General features: G+C 48.4%; 1 protein-coding gene across 2 annotated transcripts in view; it reads left to right on the top strand.

Moving 5' to 3' along the window:
* Positions 1-21621, top strand: part of b4galt2 (UDP-Gal:betaGlcNAc beta 1,4- galactosyltransferase, polypeptide 2) — a 587897-nt gene that overhangs the window by 308964 nt on the left and 257312 nt on the right. For both annotated transcript variants that reach the window (XM_085983112.1, XM_085983110.1), the window contains exon 3: positions 4858-5093. In XM_085983112.1, the coding sequence (XP_085839238.1) occupies positions 4858-5093 (236 nt within the window). The remainder of the gene's footprint in view (positions 1-4857; positions 5094-21621) is intronic.

Below are 21621 nucleotides of genomic sequence, written 5' to 3'. Positions count from 1 at the left end.
TAATGAACTCTAAAAAGTACATTACAGTCAATGCATTTACACTCCGCCTTACTCTGCCATATGCAAAATACAGCTTTTGTGCTTGTTTGCTCATCAGCTGCTTTGCTTTAACAAACTTTCTCAAAAAACAAGTTCCATGGACGTCTAGTCCTGTTTGTTTTACTTTATGTTTTTTTGCCAAAGTGTTTTACTTTATGTTTTTTTGCCAAAGTGTATGACAGTCATTAAAGTACAGAAAACTCGAGCACGAATTTTAACCTGGGTGGAAATCAGGCCGGCGGCGTCCAAGATAGGCAGACCTCGACAGACCGAAGGAACGGTCTCTGGCACTCGGGGGTGGGGGGTGCCCGGGACAAGGGAGCCTTAAACTTTACCTTGTGGGACCTGGAGGAGTTTGGAAAAAAAAAAGTGTGAAAGATTTCACTTTTTGAGCCTCTTCTGGGCCCAACTCTTCTAGGTGGACCTAGCGGGAAAGTTACAACTATTTCCCCGCTCAGGCCCACAGTTAAAAATAACAGTCGCACCCCAATGTTGTAATCGGAGCCTGAGCTGCATATTTAAAGAAAGACTCTGCTGGTTTCTGGGCCGTGTCCCTCTTGCCTGCTAAGAAGAGTAAGTTAAAATTGTAGCCGGCAGGATCGGTGTGGGATGTTGGCGGATGAGTCCCATGGGCGATTTTAACTGCCCGCCTGCCTGGTTTCTACAAACTGATTAAAATTACCTCTTCACTAGTAAAAACTTGTTTTTGTGAAATTTTAATTTTAAGAATTTTATGCCCTGCATTGACATTCATAGATTACTGTATAAAATCGTGTGACATAATCAGTAGCAAGTAGGACTGATGTAATCGGACCAATTTGTAGCAGAAAGCTGGCAAATGTCAGCAGTTCTTGCCTCGAAGAGCACTGAAGCAGTTGTTGTTGCTCCTCTCAGTAAGTGCAAAACTTTCATTTTGAATTAATTTTAACCTAACCGGCCCAGTGGGAAACTGGATTGGATCGGCCGCTTGTTTTACGCCTCTCCCAATATCAATGGAAAGTAAAAGCACGCGGAGTATAAAATGGGCACCGATCTGATCCTATCACTTTCCCACCAAGCGAATTCCCTGCTGGTATTTTTACTTGGCATGGACAGGACAATGCCATCGCTGTGGGATTTGGCTTTGTACTGCCGTCGGAAATCACTGGGAAAAAAAAAGATAGTCTTGATAAACTCATTGCTAGCTTGCCAACAAGAAAACAGGCCACAGAGTGGGAAAATGATGATTTGGTCAGTGTGCTAATTTTAGAGAAACTGCCACAATCCCTGTCACAATCCATGTTAGTTTTCTATAGTCTACAGTTAATGAAGAATTGAATTGCTCTCTGGGCTATATTTGGAATTTAATAACAATTGCTGCTTTTTTACGCATTTGAATTTGCAAGGGATGCAGAGGAATTTTTTTTAAGTAGATCCCTGTCAGAAACCTCAGTAAACTGGTGGAAAATACAGAAAGGCAGGAAGTGGTTTTTTTTACAATCCGACAAATGTTCTCTTGTTGAAATATCCAATTAGCTAATTGGTTAAATTGTTTATGTGGTGGTAGCCCCTTGAGGGAAATAAAGGTAAATTAACTTGTTTTTGTAACATTAATGTCAATTTGTCAATTTTTTAGTTTGTCATGATCTATTGCTTTAAACATGGGCTTTTGGTCATTGTAAGCGAATTTTTAATTAATGACACTTTGTGTTTGACAGAAATATTTGCAGGGAATAAATAATTTCCGCAGTTGCTGTGGCCCCAAAGTTATCTTACTGTGTGGGTGACGCAATTTACATAACCAGATCCGACTTAATTACATAATTTACATAATGTGCTCAGCAAACATCCTGTGAGACTATTCTTCTTGCACACAGTAGGCAAAACATGGGAACGGCAGAACTGAATACAGTAGCTATAAGATCAAAACAACTGACCAGTGTAATGTAGGACATCCCACATCATTATTATTACTATATATTCTGACCCTGAGCTCAGCATACATGTTCAAGTCTTGCTGCCGTCAGACACTGGAAATTAATTGGAGCACAGTTTGTGGAAGTTTGAATTGGAAGGAAATATAATGGTCTTGTTATTATGTGATAGAAATAAATCTCTATTCTCTTAATCCTCAGGAACATAGCAATTCTCTGTGTTCTGTTGAGTTTCGCATCATATGAATGTCCTGTAATGTTTGCATGAAATATAACTTGAAGAATAGGTAGTCTCATAGCAAAGAAAGTGTTAGTCCCGGGAGCCTCATAATGAGGGCACAGTTAACAGATGTGTTATACTGAGATCTCGATAATGACATTGTGGTGTGTAATACATTGAAGTACTTCGAATTCAAGTTGGCTCACTACTGTTGAGCTGTTTTCATTCTTTTTTTTAAACTTTATTGTCACGATGCCACACTTACAAGCCTAGTTTTGGTGGTGTGGCTGGGGAAATTACTATTAACAACGTTATTATTTTTTGCCTGCAAAGCAAGATTTCTCATCACCATTGGGACAAGGTGCAAAAGAGTGGCCAGGTAACCTGCTTCTAGACCTCTGCCAATGCTGCTCTCATAACTGGCAGCTAGGAGAGATGCACAAGAGGGTCTTGGAATGACTTGTCCACTACACGGTTACTTCCCCAATGCCATGGCTAGGATTAGCAACTTTCATCCCATATCATAGTGAGCTGACGCTCTAATGCCCTATCTCGAAGAGCTGCTTGTTGATGGTAGTAATTCTGACTAGTCAGCTGGGTAGTGGCGTCCCCAGAGATTGTTCTTCATAGTATTTATTGACCTCAATGATATTTTAAACAGAATTATACCAAGTATTTTGTGAAAGCAGCCTGTTCAGAGAACAGGAATATGATTCTTGAGTCCACATACACAGCTGTATTGTCCCATTTCAATAAAGAGGTCTAATCAATGATGCTAAGTAGTGTGCCTGAATAATCCACATTTCCTCCTACAATATTACATTTCAAAGCACATTGCATGTCGATAAAGTAACATAAAGGCCGGAATTTAACCGGCGCTCAGAGTGTGGGTTTGGAGGCGGGTCCGTTGTCAAAATCGCAAAGATTGACAGCAGGTCGGAATCCCGCCTCCTTGCCAGTTTCCCAAGTGTCGGGTCTGTCATCCTTGAACAGACCTGACGCCAAGCGGCGGGTCAGCCAATTTAGATAGTTAAATGTTTATTAAAAGGTAGTTAAGAACCATTTTCTCATGTACTTACCATTTTACCAGATTTTCAACGAGGTTTCTGCGGAGCGGCTATCACGTCAGGTAAGTATGTCGGGTTCTCAAGGACTGTGGATTGCTGTGAATAGGTGACAGCTGCAAAAGTGGTCTAAAACCTACCATTTCACAGCTGGTCACTTCCCAATCTTAGAAGCTGGAGCATTAATGACTTGGGACCCACTTTTGAGCTTTATGCACTTTTGAAGTGTTTGGAGTAATCTCTCTATCCACTGTCATCTCCTTGGAACAACCTATCTCAACATTGATAGATTACTTCTGTTATCTCAACTTCACCTGCCATCTATTCCATCAGCATCGGTGCCCTTGAAAAAATCTCACCTTGGTCCTCAGAATCCCAACACGATCAGCCCCAACACCAGCATCATCGAGCACACCAGCAGCACCAACATCCACACCAACCTTCTCCGCAATCAACTGATGCTGCAGGGCATCATCACCTGTGCACATTGCTGCCCGGGACACCAGTGATGTCCTCACCATGTCCAGATTTGCTTCATGTAACACTGTACACCCTGGCTGCCACATGATGCACCAGGTTGGCACCACCCCACGCCAGCACCATAAAGCATCCCTACAATGTCCAAGCCATTCCTTTCACACTCACCACCATTGGGGGGGACATTATGTCTCACCATTTACTGGAACTCACTAAGACACTTTCAAAGGTGCACACAAATTTGTCCAAGAAGGCAAAGTGGTGACAATAAGGATTTCAATGCTTGACAGCACATTAACAGAAAGTTTACACGGACATTGGCTAAAACATCCAAGTGCCTACCCTTATGTGTTGTTAGTTGATATGATTGGACTAGGATGGGGGTGAGTGTGAGGGATGGCTAGTGAGATGGGGAAGTGATAATGTAGATAGAGAGCAATGGGTGGAGGTGCAAGATAAGTTGGTGTGAGTAAGGATGTGCAGGAGTAGGGTAGGGAAGGCAGAGTGATGGGGATGTGATGAGTGGCACAGGAGGATGAGGTTGAGTGTGGCTTTGCAGTAACGTTTCGTGATCTATTGTGATTATTGAAAGGTTTGCGCCACTGCAGCCTGGTTCTCCGAATGACATCCCTGTGTTGGTGTCCTGGGGAGGTCTCTTCCGCCCATTGGAATGGAAAAGAACCGCCCTGCGTGCTGTGACTCCCTCCATAAGCATATGGAGGGAGTCATGGGAGAGCCTAAGTGCAGCCTTGCACTTCTGTGCAGTATTTGCAGCATCTCAATGCTGTAGAACACTGACAGCACAACTGTCAAAATGAATGTGGATATGACCCCTTTAAGGAAACCGGCTGGTTACGTCATCAGACCCACTTCCTTTTAATTGGCCGGGAACCTCGCAGGGCGGGCTTAACAGGCCCAATCAGGGCAAAATCACTTGGAGGAGGCGGGATGAAGACAGGTGCGGAGTTTGAGGCCACACCAGACTCGCCACAGCTGGTGAAATTCTTCCTAGTAACTGGAGAAATATTGACACTGCCAATGGCCTGTGTGGTTACCAGTTTTTACTGTCTTACTTACGATTTCCTATTACAAATGTACATGTGGAAAATAACAGCTTTTCCTTTTTTTTTAAATTATGTTGCAGTTGGAAGATTGCTGATAGAATTCAGCTCTCTGTTGACAATGGAGAAGGTTCAGCGAGAGAACCCAGATGTACGAGAGGGAGGCAAATACAAACCTTCAGACTGTATAGCTAAGCAAAGAGTTGCCATCATAATTCCATTCAGGCACAGGGAACATCACTTGAAGTTCTGGCTGCATTACTTGCATCCCATTCTCCGCAGGCAGAAGATCAACTATGGGATTTATATCATAAACCAAGTGAGTACCCAACCATACAGTTCTATTTGAGGCAGTTACATCTTTTATTACAAGCCAAGGATTTCATTTGAGCTAATTATGAGTCTGTTCATGCTGTTTGTTTTACATGATTCCTCGTTGTGGTATCACAATTCTAGCCCTTATTATGCTGTTGAATATCAAAACACTAGTTATAATCTAAATCAACTATAATGAATAAGCACTTGAGCTATCTTCTTCACTCCTTGATACTATAGTCTATCTGCATCAAAGATCAAAATTATGGGGATGCTTCAGGTTCTTCAGGTTTGATGCTTCAGCTTTACTCAATTGCAAGTTTTAGTTCCTTGGATCAGTGCTACGTGTCTGCTCTAATTCTGAGGGAACTTACTGTAGGAGGGAAATACTTTCAATCCAAATTACTCTGCTGGTATTAACTCCGAAGAGTGCCAGTATTGGATTCTCATCCAGGAATAAAAAAGGTGCCAGTCCCTGGTGATTCACCAGAGGCTGAGGTCAGCTGTGCCCTTTCACATGAGCTAAAATGGGAGGGTGGAAAATGATAACAGGGAAAGTGCTAATTACTACGGATTCTAAATGTTATAAAGGGAGACGTGCATACCCTTGGTAATGCCACTCCTTATGTCCCCTTGTTCCTGTGTTTTATGTTTCAGAATTGCTTGTCAGAGACAGCCTGTGAGCAGACATCTTATGTAAAATCCCCTCGGGTGATACCACAAGTTGCTTTCCAGTGACAGCGGCAATATGGATCGGCACCTATGAGCAGTACACCCAGTTTGTTATACATATTGCCCAGAAATTTCCTCGGGTGTTCTCCAAATCGACCACTGTAACTTCAATGGAAGATCAGCGGAATGCCTGAAGTTACGGCGGCCAATCGGGAGAATCCCCGAGAAAATTCCCAGCGAATATATCTGCTTCTGGGCTGCCTTTCATCAGGAGTTTAAAAGCAATATATTTAACTCTGGAAGAATGGGGGCTGTTAGATACCTATATTAAGAATATATGGCAATTCTTTCACTATAAAACAGACTTTTTCTTACCAGGTAGGAAGTATTTTCAAAAGCCGTGTATGGGAGGGAAAATGTGGGAGTATTTTGCTTCTTTAGTTTTAGTAAAGCTTCATCAATCAGAGAAGCAGCTTGACACTAATTGTCTGTGGATGCTCTACACTTGGCTGGCAATTACATGGCTACTCAAGTGAATCCAATTCCCTTTAACTGCCTTGAACACTGACAGGCTTTTTGAGTTTTCACAATATAGGTGACCCCCCAGACCCAAATAATATTTTTGGCAGGTGTCAATTATTGTTACAAAGGAGAAGAGGTGTGGTTGTAATGGTTGCTTGTTCAGGAAGGTGTAAGAATGTGGCACATCAAAAATATCTTCTGTATTAAATATTTATATTTGTAACAAGCACAATTGATTTCGTTGTACATTTTTAACCATCAGTATTATGAAGTAAAATTAGTGAACTCCCTGGTGGGAATCAGTGGGTTAATAAAAACGTCCATTGATATAAAGCACGTTATCAGTCCTCCGCATGTCCCAAAATGCTTCACAACCAGTTAATTAATCTTGAAGTGCAGTCAGTGTTGTTATGTAAGCAAACACAATTTCTGCACACCAAAGTCACACAAATAGCAAGTGAGATGAAATCGTTTTTGGTGGTGTTGATTGAAGGAGGAATATTGGCATGCACATTTTGAGAAGGCCATGGTCATCTTTGAATAGTGCCATAGGATCTGTAACATCCCTCTGAAGAGGCAGTTGGGCCCTTGGTTTACCAGCTCATTTGAAGGATGGCAGCTTCGATAATGCAGCAGTTCTTCAGCAATATCGGTGTCAGCTTGGTTCAATGGTAGTACTCTCACCTCTGAGTCAGAAGGTTGTGGGACCAAGCTCCACTACAGAGGTAAGCACAAAGGGAGTTAATTTTTACTGGGGTTCGCAAGTTCATCTGCTGTAACTTTGGCGGAAGAGCCCTGGAAACTCCTGAAAAACGGTGTAACCTGTGTTTATGTCATTTTGGGGGTTTCTGCTGTGCTTCTGCCAAAGATACGGAGGGCAACTGGCAGAACCCTTATGGAATTTCACCCCCCATAGTCTAAGGTGACACTTCACTATTGTACTGTTCAGTTGGGCGTACAGCACTTTATCGAAGAACAGGGAGTCCTCCCAGTGTCCTGGCCAAATCTATCCCTCAACCAACATCTCTAAAACAGATTAACTGGTCATTCATCTCATTGCTGTTTGTGGGACCTTCCTGTGCAAAAATTGGCTGCTGCGTTTGCCTACATTACAACTGTGACTACACTTCAAAAGTACTTCTTTGGCTGTAAAGTGCTGTCCTGAGGATATGAAAGGCACTACATAAATTGCAAGTCAGTTTGTTTGTCTGTCTTTATTTTTTCTTTCTTTAGTGGGCTCACACACTGCATCATAGAGTGATTGTCTTAGGTTTAGAAGCTGGAGCCACATATAGGCCAGACCAGATAAGGACGGCATGTTTCCTTCCCTGACATTAGTGAACCAGTTGGGTTTTTACAACAATCCAACAGCTTAATGGTCACTTTTACTGATAGCAGCTTTTAATTTATTTCCAAATTTTAAACTGAATTCAAATTCTCAAACTATTCTAGTGGGAATTGATCTCGCATTCTCTGAATTAGTCCAGGCCTCGGGATTACTAGTCCGGTAACTACTACACTATTGTATGGCAACTCATATTATTCCATATAAGGGAATTGCTCAATTTACTTTCCAACAATTGTATCATAAAATGGCTTACAATGTGTTCCTTTAACATTTGTCTTACTAATTATGCTCTCAATGGTGGCACAGAAATTTATATTTATAATAAATATAATGCGTGGAGAAATAATTCCCCTAACTCCAGATTGAGATTGCTGTTAATGCCTTCAGTCCAGCCGAACTCAAACCTGAAATGACAGGAATCAGAATCGGGAGTTAACGTTTTCCCTTCCTCACTGTGTTATTAAAGAATATATTTTCTCCCCTTCCCCTCTTTAGGTTTCCATGCAACATGGATCATAGCCTGACTGAGCGGGTGGGCAGATATTCTTCTCTCAGCCCTCTGACAATGCTGCTCTGTTAACTGCCAGCTAGGAGATGCACAAGAGGGTCTGGGGTGACTCGTCCACTACTTGGTGCCTTCCCTAAAGGCACGGCTGAGATTAGGAACTTGGCATGCGGGGAATGGCAGGCACAAATTCCATCCTCTGTCACAGTGAGTTGAAGTTCTAAATGCCCCATCCCAGTTGATCGAAATAGTTGTAGCTGGGCAATGGGGTTCCCAGAGTTTGTCCTAGGATTCCTGCTGCTCATAATATTTATTGACCTCAATGGACATATTGTAAGTAGAGTGTCTGTGTTTGCCAAATACACCCAAGTTGTTCATGAAAGCAATATGTTAAACGAACAGGAATATAATTTAAAGAGATTTAGAATCGGGAAGGTCGGGCAAATGCCTTATAATGTACAGAAGTAAATGGCTGAAAATGGAAAACACAATGAAAGATGAAAGGTATAAAAGATTTGTGTGTACTAGTTGATGAAATGTTGGCAGTGGCATCGCATTGTATGGCAATGATGGCCAAGGCAAAAAAGTAAAAAAACGATGTATAGCAAATAGAATGTTAAGATGTATAGGGGGAGGATTTCGGTATTGCCCCGTTTGGGGCGTGAGTATCGGCCAGACGCGAAATTTTGCGCCCGGCGCAAATTATCGCCACCTACTGGTAAATTGGCCTGTTTCGCCCCAGGAGGTGCTTGGAGCGCTAAAACAGGCGCTGCACGACTGTCTTAAGGCGCTAAGCCGGAGGAGCGAGGCGCTACCTCCGAGGGCGGGCGCTGCGCAGGTGCGGCCAGTTAGCGATTGGACACAGATACGCTGGCGCCGGTCAGCTCTTAAAGGGGAGGGTCGATCTGGAATTGCAGCCACACCCTGCGCTTCGGAGCCCTGAATCTCGGCCTGGACAGACCTGTTGCCACATCCTTAAGCCAAGGATCATGGAGAGGGCCAGGGAGCGAGCGCAGCGTTTCAGCGAGGGGGCCATGGAGGCTCTGGTTGGTGCAGTGGAGCGCAGGCGATCTCTCCTGTACCCGGACAGTGGCAGGAGGCTGCTGCCCAGCGAATATCGAAAAGCTTGGAGGGAGGTGGCTTACAGAGTGACCTCCAGCAGCATGGTGCCTAGGGCCCCTGTGCAATGCAGTAAGAAGTTCAACGACCTCACTCAGGTCGTCCGGGTGAGTGCCCTTTTCAGAATCCTCTTCATCCCTGCATGTCGACCTCACTTTATGGCCAAAGGGTCCTGAAAGCCCCAATGCCCAGCCCTCATCCAGCACCTATGGCCCTTTCAGGAAACTCACACGCACATTCAGCACTTTACACACTGTAAGGGCTATTTGACCATGGGAGGCATTGCAGCCAAGATCAGGGCTGCACACTGTAAGGGCTATTCGACCATGGGAGGTATTGCAGCCAAGATCAGGGCTGCACACTGTACTCAGAGCCCGTCCTTTCTCTTGCAGGGCAAGCTGGCACATAATAGGAGGCAGCAGCAACGGACCGGAGGAGGCCGGCCTCACCTTCAAGCCCTGACCGATCTGGAGCAGCGGGTCCAGCGGATTATGGCAGGCCGGATGATTGGCCCCGTCGCCTCTGGAGATGCTGACCCCGTTATGGACAGCAATGGTAAGGTCATCACCTTTTTGACCTCTCTCCTTCCACTTGTTCCTCACACCAGCATCCTTTGCCACCTTCGAGCCAAATCAGTACATTGCCGCACTCATGCCTCCCTTGCTGCCAACCTGTCCTCACGCTAAAGCCACTCTTGTACCTCCCTGCTTTCAGATGCTGATTCGCCAGGTGAGGAGGCGGGCCCTCAAGCTGCCACGGTGAGTGATTCTGAAGGCGACGACGAGGAGGAAGCCGGACCATCAGTGCCACCCTCAGCCGAGGCAGCCCATGGCCATAATGGGGACTCGTCTTCCCTGGAGGGGAGTGGGGGGGAATGGTCTGATGAGGGTGAAGCTCCAGGACCCAGCAGGCTGCAGCAACGCGAAGGGGGTAGGGAAGCTCGGCGGCCTTCTCCCCAGAGGGAGAGTCTGGCCTTGAGTCCTGCTACAGTGAGCGCAGAAGAGGTGCGGCTCCTCGCTGAAATGAGTGCCCAGGCGGAGCACAGGCAAACTGAGCTCATGGCTGCAGTGGCAAGGATGCCCAAATCCATTGAGTCACTGGCAAGGAGTGTCCAGGACTTCGGTGCAGCACAGGCAAGGAGTCTCCAGGACTTTGGCGCAGCACAGACGGCTGCCACGCAATTGCTTAGTGCTGCAATGCAGTCAGTGGCTGGTCTCATGCAGACGCAGATTAAGACCACACGAGCACTGACTGCTGCCACCCTCGCTGGATCGGGCAGGATTCGCCGGGGCCCTCATCGCGCCGCAGCAGGCCAGCAATCTGTGCTTCAGCAGATTGCTCCGCACGATGACAGCATTCCTGCTGTCAGCACTGTGACTTCTCCACTGTAGCTGCCACCACCTGTAGGACAGACTGGTGCCGCCCATGCAGAGTTGGAGCAGTCAGCAGCTGGGCCCTCCAGGCCCAGAGCTGGTCCAGGCGTCCCTCAAGGGCATCTGCAGTCTCAGTTTCTGACACTCAGCAGCCTTCCCCCAGCCTTGCTGCAGCCACTGGGGTCCTATTGCGGAGGAGCTGCAGGGTGGGAAGGGGACAATCTCGCAAGCGAAGCAGATCACCCTCGAAGGGCAAAAAGTAGGAGGTGTGGCAAAATGTTGTTAATTGTTTAATTGAAGGCCGAGGATCGTGGTCATATTTTTGTTACTGTTTTGGTCATTGTCTCCAGGTTGTGAGAGCCAGTTATGTGACTGACTGACTGTTTTTTGGGGGGTTTCTCTCTGTTACTTTGTCATGCGGGAAGGGCACATAGTTTGTTAAATAAAGAAGTGTCTTTATTCAGAATGTGCATGTTTGCTCTTTGAACTATTTGTTGCCTTGACCGGCTTAGGGGTTGCGGCACGGTTCCATTCAGGTTCTTTGAATGGCAGAAGCCATTCCCTCAGAGGGAGCCTAGAAGCGACTTGCTATAAGCCGCTGACGGACGGCCCTTGCACTCTGTGCCTCCCTCCCGTCTTGGTGCTGCTGCTCCTCCTACTCCTCCTCCTCCTCCTCTGCTGGTGCTCCAATATCTGGTGGCAGTGGCTGAGTCCTGAGGATTGCCAGGTTATGCAGCATGCAGCACACAACAACGAAATGGGAGACTCACTCAGGTGAGTACTGAAGGGCTCCTCCAGAATGGTCCCGATAGCGGAACCGTTGCTTGAGCACGCCGATTGTGTGCTCAATGATGTTCCTGGTAGCTTGATGGCTCTCATGGTATCATTCTTCAGCAGGGGTGCTGGGCGCACGGAGCGGGGTCATCAGCCAGGTGCACAGAGGATAGCCCTTGTCCCCGAGAAGCCAGCCTCCTGGGTGAGCTGGGGCCTCGAAAAGGCCTGCCACAGAAGTCTGGCGCAGGATGAAGGCATTGTGGCTGCTGCCTGGAAAGTGGGCATTGACAGCGAGTATCAGCTGTCTGTGGTCACAGACCAACTGGACGTTCAACGAATGGAACCCCTTCCGGTTGCGGTAATCCTCGGCATTCTCTTGCGGCGCCCGCAAAGCCACATGCGTGAAGTCAGTGGCGCCCTGGACCATGGGGAATCCCGCTATTCTTTCAAAGCCCATTGCGCGCTCTTGCTGCTTATCCGGGGTCATGGGGAAGGAGATGTACTGACCTCTCCTTTTAAAGAGGGCATTCGTGACTTGACGGATGCAGCAATGCACCACGAACTGGGAGATATTGGCAATGTCCCCAGTAGCAGATTGAAAGGAGCCGGTGGCATAGAAGTTGAGAGGCACTGTTACCTTCACTGCCACCGACAGAGACGTCCTGCTCCTCAGTTAAGGCTGCAGATCTGGCTGAAGCAGGTGGCAGAGCTCAGTGACCACCTCCCTGCTGAATCGCAGCCTCCGAAAACACTGCTCCTCAGACATGTTGAGGTATGAGAACTGTTGGCGGAAAACCCTGGGACGGTAAGGTCTCGTGTGCCGATGCCTGTTGGCCCTCCTCCGTCTGGCCATGATTGGCACTCTCTGCGTCTCTGTGCCCTCTCAATGTAATGGAGAAGCCCGACGTTCCCATCCATTGCAGCCCCCATAGTATGTGGCCACTTAAAGTTATGCCGGTGAAAAAGCAAATCAACTACAAAGTTCTGGTCAGAAGCCAAAAGTACCTCAGCGAGCGCTGACTCAATGCAGAAAGCTCTCTCCCTTTGTCTCTCTGCAAATCTCTCTCTCTCTCAGAAGGTGTGGTCCAAAAATGGCTACCACAAAGAAGCCAGGAAGAGCCCCCTTTAAATAGCGCCCCCCCAGCCCCACAGCGACTGGGAACCGTTCCAGTCAACCAGTCGTTGGGAGCGACAGGCGGAAAGGAGGGGGGCGCCACTAAATTTCCGGTCCGGGGCACCCCAAGGGCGTTGCACTCTGAAATGACGTCAGGATCTGCGTGCACAGCTGAGTGGGCATTGCGGTTTAGTGCTGCCGCTAAATGTCCGCTCAATTTTGTGAGAGGCGCAGGTCTCGCCGCGCCCGGGCGCTAGCTGGCTCGCGCCCCACTTATCGCCCTCTTAAGGTGCTAACGGGTGGCGCAACCAACTGAATTTCTCCCCCATAGACTCTTAATTTCAAGAAGACTGTATTTATTTACACTCTATAAAGCATTATTACGTTGCTATGTATTGTATCTGGTTTTGAACACCACATTGCTGTATCGAGGGGCCAAGTGGAGGTAAAATGTTTCTCCAAGGCGGGAAGGGGTAGTTTCAGCAAGCTTGCAGGTCTTCTGGTATTTGCAACATTTCTGCTTTTCAGCCAGTGCATGTTCCCAGGGGCAAGTGTAGAGGGGAAATAGCAGCAGAGATGGAATGAAAGAATAGTTTTAACCCCTCTATAGAACATACATAAGAAATTAGTGGATGCACTGGTATTAATCTTACAGAATTCCCTAGATTCTAGAACAGTCCCCAAGGATTGGAAGGTAGCATACATAACCCCGCTATTTAAGAAAGGAGGAAGAGAAAAAACGGGGAACTATAGGCCAGTTAGCCCGACATCAGTAGTAGGGAAAATTCTAGAATCTATTATTAGGAATGTGGTAACTGCACTTAGAAAATCATAACATGATTAGGCGGAGTCAACACGGTTTTATGAAAGGGAAATCGTGTTTAACAAATCTGTTAGTTTTTTGAAGATGGATAAGGGGGAACCAGTGGATGTAGTGTATTTGGATTTTCAAAAAGCATTCGATAAGGTGCCACACAAGAGGTTACAGGAAACTTTGGTTTATCCGGAGGTTAACTGTCCGGAATGCTCGATCCACCGCCAAAATTCAGGAGTCGGTTCAGTAAGTTTTTTTTCTTTTCGTTGCTTTTTTTTCACCAGTCAGGCTCTGCAAGGTCTAGCTAAAGCTGTTGATTAGCCACAGAGACGCTTGCAAGCTACGGCCGACTGTTTAGAAGCTGTTGCTAAGCAACAGGGTTTGTTGCTAGATACGGAGCTCAAAAGCTCCGTATGTTTTAACATTACCGCTGGTTTGTCCAGCAGTTTTGATGGGACGGCAACAACTCGGTCCCGTTGGTGCCGGATATCACAAAGTTTCCTGTATTACACAAAATTATGACTCATGGTATTGGGGGTAATATATTAGCATGGATTGAGGATTGGTTAATGGACAGAAAACAGAGAGTAAGAATAAACGGGACTTTTTCAGGTTGGCAGGCTGTAACTAGTGGGGTACCACAAAGATCAGTGCTTGGGCCTCAGCTATTTACAATCTATATTAATGACTTAGATGAAGGGACTGAATGTAACATATCCAAGTTTGCTGATGATACAAAGTTAGGTGGGAAAGTAAGCTGCAAGGAGGACGCAAAGAGGCTGCAGCGAGATATAGACAGGTTGACTGAGTGGGCAAGAACATGTCAAATGGAATATAATGTGGGGAAGTGTGAAATTATCCACTTTGGTCGGAAAAACAAAAAAGCAGAATATTTTTTTGAATGGTGAGAGACTGGGAAATGTTTGCACTCAGAGGGACCTGGGTATCATTGTACATGAATCACAGAAAGTTAAGATGCAGGTGTAGCAAGCAATTAGGAAAGCAAATGGTATGTTAGCTTTTGTTACAAAGGGATTAGCGTATTAGAGTAAAGCGGCTAGATTTTCAGTATAGACAGTTTTGGGGCGCTAACCTTAGCGCCCGCCCCAAAGTAGCGCCCCGTTGCCGGAAATTCAGTGGCTTCGCCCTAAGAGAGTGGTGGAGCGCTAAAAGAGACGTTCCACTCCTACCTTTAGGCGCTAAGCCGGCGGTCCAGAGGGATAGCGCCCAGGCGGGGCGCAGCGCGGGTGCGGTCATTTTTGCACTGACAGCAGACCCCGTGGTGCCGACCAGCTGTTAAAGGGGGAAGGGACGAATTGGTCTGCTGCCACGCCCTGCACACTGCAGCCTTGCAAAGAGGCCTCAACACTGCTGCTCAGCCCCAGGGAGTCATGGCAACGCCAGAGAAGGCCCGTCAGCGTGCCCTGCGCTTCTCAGAGGGTGATCTGGACATAATGGTCACAGCTCTGGAGGTGAGGCGCAAGATCTTGTTTCCAGAGAGTGGGAGGAATCCAACCCACCATGACTACACCAAAGCCTGGAAGCAGATCGCCCAGAGGGTGACGTTCACCGGCGATGCCCCCAGGACCCACAAACAATGTCGTAAAAAATACAACGATCTGACCAGGATTGTGAAGGTGAGTAGCCTTTCCAGTCTCCTCCTCATTCTTGAATGTACACCTGACATGATGGGCAAAGGGAGCTGAAAGTCCTATTGGCCAGCCCTCAGCCAGCAGCATTGGGACAGTCATGAGCATCAAATGGCCATTCGGCACTCTACACTTTGGCCAAGCTATTCCACCATGGGAGGCAGTGCACACTACATCAGGGCTTCACTCTGTCCAAGCTATTCCACCATGGGAGGCAGTGCACTCTACATCAGGGCTTCACTCTGTCCAAGCTATTCCACCATGGGAGGCAGTGCACTCTACATCAGGGCTTCACTCTGTCCAAGCTATTCCACCATGGGAGGCAGTGCACTCTACATCAGGGCTTCACTCTGTCCAAGCTATTCCACCATGGGAGGCAGTGCACTCTACATCAGGGCTTCACTCTGTCCAAGCTATTCCACCATGGGAGGCAGTGCACTCTACATCAGGGCTTCACTCTGTCCAAGCTATTCCACCATGGGAGGCAGTGCACACTACATCAGGGCTTCACTGCGCACTTACAGCCCGTCCTTTCTCTTGCAGGCTAAAGTAGCGTTTAATCGCCAGGCCCGTGCCAGGGGTGGCCACGCCAAGCTGCAGAAGCTCACTCGGCTGGAGGAGCGCGTGTGTGTGCTCATGGGAGCCCGTGTGATTGTCCCCACAGCGTGCGGTGTATCCGACCCTCCACTGCCCGGCAATGGTAAGGACCTCGCCTTTTGGCCCTCTCGCGTCGCACTGGCCCATCCGAGCTACCTCCTTTGCCACTGTCCCACCAATGCGCTGAATCCCACCAGTCCTAACTCCCTCGCTGACGCCGTCTCCTCACTCTGAAGCTACTCTTGTGCATTCCTGCTTTCAGCTGTTGACGACCAGGACCCTGAAGCTGCCAGTGACAGCACCTCCGACCAGGAGGAGGAGGAGGAGCAACCCGGAACTTCGGGGGAACAGTCACGTCCCGCAGGAGAGGAGGAAATGCTTGACACCTCCTCACTGGACGAGTGCCTGGAGGAACTGTCGCAGGGCAATGCAGCTTCTGGGACCAGTGGCGTCCAGCCACCCAGCAGCCGTGCGCGCGGCCCGCGGCCTTCCCCCCAAAGGGGGGAAGGATCAGAGGGGAGTGCTGCTGCTCGGCACACTCGCCGTCACCAACGCGGCAAGGGTCCCCTAGTTCGGCCCCCTCCTCCCCAGCGGGAGAGTCGCGACTCCAGTCCGGACACCTTCACTTCGGAGGAGGTGCGGAAGCTGGATAAGATGGCCGACGACTCGGACCGGCGCCACACGGAGCTCATGAGCGTGGTGGGGCGCATGCCTGAGGCCATCGAGTCGCTGGCGACCAGTGTGCGCGAGTTCGGGGCAGCAACTGCCGCGAGTGGCCGCATGCTGACTGATGCCGTCAAGACCCTGGCGGATGTGATGCGCGCGCACACCAGGACCACAGGGGCACTCACTGCTGCCACACGCGCTGTCTCAGGCAGGCATCGCCAGGGCAGCCGCCGCGCTGGACCATCCCAGCAAGCCGCCCCTCGGCTGATTGCTGCGGATCCTGCAGTGCGGGCCCGGCCGAGTGCCACCGCGCCACAGCACCAGCCAGCGCATCCCAGACGCCAGCTGGCCCACATTGCGCCATCCGTCACCGCCATTCCCCCACTGGGGCATCAAGGGCAAGCGGCTGCAGCTGATGGTGGCCAGGCTCAGGTGCGCCACTCAGCAGACGGCCCCTCGAGGCCCAAACGCCGTGTAGGCCGCCCCCCAGCGGCATCTGGCGGAAGGGCATCTGAGCCTCAGGCGCCTTCCCCCAGCCTCGCAGCAGCCACTGGGCAGAGCTTGCGAAGGAGCAGCAGGCCGGGCAGGGGAGGCAAAAGGCTGGCCAAGGTCTCGCCCTCGCGGGCCACTCAGTAGAGGGTGTGGGCAGCTTTCCTTTAATATGGCGGTGGCCATCTTTATTTTGCCCATGGTTGTGCTTTTGGAGGGCTTATTTTTTGCGTTAGGCCGACGTTGAGGCCCGGTTTGAAGAAAGGTGGAGTGACTCCTCCCCAGTTTGTGGGAGTGAGTCGTTTGTTGGGCTTTTTGTGGGGCCCGTTTATTGTTTTTGGGGATTCATGTGGGAAGGGCATGCAGTCTCCATGGTTGTTCTTCTTAGTGTTTGTTGGCTTCGCCGGCTGAGGGCTTGCGGAGCGGCTGCATTCATCTTCCCTCATGGCCCCTGGCCATTCCCTGACAGGGGGCTTAGAAGTACCGTGTAATAAGGTGGCGTCGTGCGGCCCTTGGCCCTGGTCGCTCCCTCCTGGGAACGTACTCCTGCTCCTCCTCCTCCTCCTCCTCCTCCTCCTGAGGTGCTGGTCCAACGTCAGGTGGCAGTGCCTGAGTCCTGCGGATAGCCAGGTTGTGTAGCATGCAGCAAACCACCACAAATTGGGAGACCCAGTCCGGCGAATACTGGAGAGCTCCTCCGGAGCGATCAAGGCAGCGGAACCGCTGCTTGAGGACCCCAATAGTTAGCTCGATGATGTTGCGGGTGGTTTGATGGCTCTCGTTGTAGGCCTCTTCAGCAGCGGTCCTGGGCGCGCGGAGCGGGGCCATGAGCCAGGTGCACAAAGGATAGCCTTTGTCCCCGATGAGCCATCCTCTTGGGGGAGGCTGTGCCTGGAACATGTCATGCACAGTACTCTGCCGCAGGATAAAGGCATCGTGGCTGCTGCCTGGGAAGCTGGCATTGACTGCCATGATGCGCTGCTTGTGGTCACATACCAGCTGCACATTCAGAGAATGGTAGCCCTTCCTGTTGCGATACTGCTCGCCATGCTCCAGAGGGGCCCGCAAAGCCACATGCGTACAGTCAATGGCGCCCTGCACCAAGGGGAATTCCCCGAGTCTGGCAAATCCCAATGCGCGCTGATGCTGGCTCTCGAGGGCCATGGGGAAGGAGATGAATTGGCTTCTCCTTCTGAACAGTGCTTCGGTCACGTGGCGGATGCAGCGATGCGCGCCATACTGGGAGATGTTTGCTATGTCCCCAGCAGCGTATTGGAAGGAGCCGGTGGCATAGAAGTTCAATGCCACCGTCACCTTCACTTCCACCGACAGAGACGTCCTGCACCTGAGCTTTGGCCGCAGATCTCGGCGAAGCAGGTGGCAGATCTCTGCAATCGCCTCCTTTCGGAATCGGAGCCTTCTAACACATCGCGCGGCACTCATGTTTAGGTAGGAGCGCTGCTGGCGGTATAGCCTGACTGGGTAAGGCCTACGTGGCCGACGCCTGTAGCCCCCTCTGCCTCTAGCCAGGGCTGCCCCTCTCACAATGCGTCTGCGAGCCCTACGGACATGGCGCTGCAGTTCCGCGTTGGCACCCCATGCAGCCCCCATCAAATCCTGGCAAACAGTCTACAAATGGCCACTTGCAGCGCTATGGCCTGAGTCCAAAAATACCTGGCTCTTGCTGCTTGAAACCAGTTAGCTATCCTCCTCGTTGTGTCTCCAGAAATGCGTTGCACAAGACTGTTTTCTGAAAAAAGGCTGGCCTTTATACTGGAGAGGACGTTCCCTTTAATTAGCGCGCTGGTTGTGTTGCGTTCCTTTTTCCAAACGCTCCGGCCGCCCGCCGCACAATGGGGCGGTCCGACTGAAGTTTGCAATCGGGGCGGCCAAAGGGCGTTGCACGAGGATGTGACGTCATTTTCTGCGCGCGCATCCGGGCGGGCGCTAAACTTTGCGCCGGCGCTAACAGGCAATTTAATTTGGGGTGGGGCGCAAACTGCGCTGCGCCCGGGCGCTACACGCATAGCGCCCGGAAATCACTTCTCTTAAGGCGCTAACTGCTGGCGCAAGCGACTGAAAATCTAGCCCAAGAAGTCTTACTACAATTATACAGGGCATTGGTGAGGCCACACGTGGAGTACAGTGTACAGTTCTGGTCTCCTTACCTAAGGAAAGACATACTTGCCATAGAGGGAGTGCAACGAAGGTTCACTAGACTGGTTCCTGGGATGAGGGATTGCCCTATGAGGAGAGATTGAGTAGACTAGGCCTATATTCCTTAGAGTTTAGAAGAATGAGAGGTGATCGAATTGAAACATATACAATTCTTAATGGGCTTGACAGGGTTAATGCTGGAAAAATGTTTCCCCTGGCTGGGGAATCTAGAACACGGGGTCACAGCCACAGAATAAGGGGTAGGCCATTTAGGACTGAGATGAGAAGAAATTTCTTCACTCAAAGGATTGTGAATCTTTGGAATTCTCTACCCCAGAGAGCTGTGGATGCTCAGTCGTTGAATATATATAAGACAGTGGTCGCTAAAGTTTTGGGAACAATGGGAATTACGTGATATGGGGATAGTGCGGGAAGGTGGATTTGAGGTAGAAGATCAGTCACGATCTTGTTGAATGGCGGAGCAGGCTTGAAGGGCCAAATGGCTGACTCCTGCTCCAATTTCTTATGTTCTTATAAGCACTTGCATTTTGGAAATTTTAAAGCTATATTTATAACTGAAAATCGAATTCTGCCTTTAAAGGGATTAATGACATTCCTGTATTCCTCACAAAATTATTGAGGGTATAGGGAACTTTTAAAAAAATTTAGACAAAGGCTCCAGTCTTGTCTGTTTACCAATAATAAGTTGAAAACACAGAGTCAAACACTTGGAGGTTAAATGAACAAACATGCTCACAGCTAACACCGAGATTACACAAGATTCTGGCCGCAGAATAATGCGCGTTACAGCCAGTTGAACTCGATTTTCAGCTCAGCTAAAAGGCCATTACTTCACCTCTTCCATGACCTTCAGTCTTGGTTTTACATTGGTATGTTGAGCTCATAATACCTAAAGATGCAAAAAGGCTCCACAGCGCGATCTCTAGACATTACATAAACTACCGTATCTACTTGCGTGTACAGAAAAGAATAAGCATATAGATCTTTCCATGAGAAGATTAGAACTATCCAAGCCTATTTTCTGTGATAACAGTTACAGCCGTACAAACATGTTGACATTCTACAGATATTGCCTGTCAGGTATATTTGCAGGTCATTAGTTTTATGTTTTTAACAATAGAACAAATATAAAATAGAATATAGTATAAATTATTCTTTATTTGTAACATGGATTCCTTTACTATTTCTCAACCTCGAACAAGGGCCACATAATAGAGTATTTGTTATCTCTCTTAAGGTATTTTTAATGTCACTTTGTTACAGGAAGAGCTTGTCTCACTTTTACAAAGCTGTAAATATTATATTGGTTCCAAATGAGCAATTGTATCAATATATTTTATAACAATCATGAAAGCTCACTTTTAACAAATATTGGTAATGGAATATGATTTCCCTGAGGGAGCCAGCTCTGAAAGGTTTAATCAGTGCACATTTGTAGTTCCTAGAACTATTGTTTAAGAACATAAGAACATAAGAAATAGGAGCAGGAGTAGGCCAATCGGCCCCTCGAGCCTGCTCCGCCATTCAATAAGATCATGGCTGATCTGATCCTAACCGCCAATCTACTATCACAGAACCATCTCCTGAATCTAACAGAATTAGACACACGAAATAGGAGCAGGATCAGGCTACACGGCCCCTGGGCCCGCTCCGCTACCCACAGGGCCATGACCAATCCGAACCTAGACTCATGTCCAAATTCCTGCCCGCTCCCCGTAACCCTTAATTCCCTTTACTTCTAGGAAACTGTCTATTTCTGTTTTAAATTTATGTAATGATGTAGCTTCTACAGCTTTTTGGGGCAGCATATTCCATGGACCTACCACCCTCTGAGTGAAGTAGTTCCTCCTCATCTCAGTTTTGAAAGAGCAGCCCCTTATTCTAAGACTATGCCCCCTAGTTCTAGTTTCACCCATCATCGGGAACATCCTCCCCGCATCCACCCGATCCAACCCCTTCACAATCTTATATGTTTCAATAAGATCGCCTCTCATTCTTCTGAACTCCAATGAGTAGAGTCCCAATCTACTCAACCTCTCCTCAGATGTCCATCCCCTCATCCCCGGGATTAACCGAGTGAACCTTCTTTGTACTGACTCGAGAGCAAGTATGTCCTTTCTTAAGTATGGACACCAAAACTGTACGCAGTATTCCAGGTGCGGTCTCACCAATACCTTGTACAACTGAAGCAATACCTCCCTATTTTTATATTCTATCCCCCTAGCAATGAAAGCCAACATTCCATTGGCCTCCTTAATCACTTGCTGCACCTGCATACTAACCTTTTGAGTTTCGTGCACCAGGACCCTTAGATCCCTTTGTACTTCAGTACTTTCCAGTTTCTTGCCATCAAGATAATAACTTGCTCTACGATTTTTCCTGCCAAAGTGCATAACCTCACACTTTCCAGTATTGTATTCCATCTGCCAAATCTCTGCCCACTTACTTAGCCTGTCTATGTCCCCTTGCAGGTTTTTTATGTCCTCCTCACTCATTACTTTCCCTCCCATCTTAGTATCATCTGCAAACTTTGATATGTTACACTCGGTCCCCTCCTCCAAATCGTTAATATAGATTGTGAAGAGTTGGGGACCCAGCACTGACCCCTGCGGAACACCACTAGTTACTGATTGCCAGTCTGAGAATGAACCATTTATCCCAACTCTCTGCCTTCTGTTAGATAGCCAATCCTCTATCCATGTCAGAATATTA

This window comes from Somniosus microcephalus, chromosome 3 (assembly GCF_052327205.1).
Source record: "Somniosus microcephalus isolate GS21.2 chromosome 3, FLI_Smic_1.0, whole genome shotgun sequence".
Lineage (NCBI taxonomy): Eukaryota > Metazoa > Chordata > Chondrichthyes > Squaliformes > Somniosidae > Somniosus > Somniosus microcephalus.
This window is presented reverse-complemented; position numbering and strand designations above follow the sequence as displayed.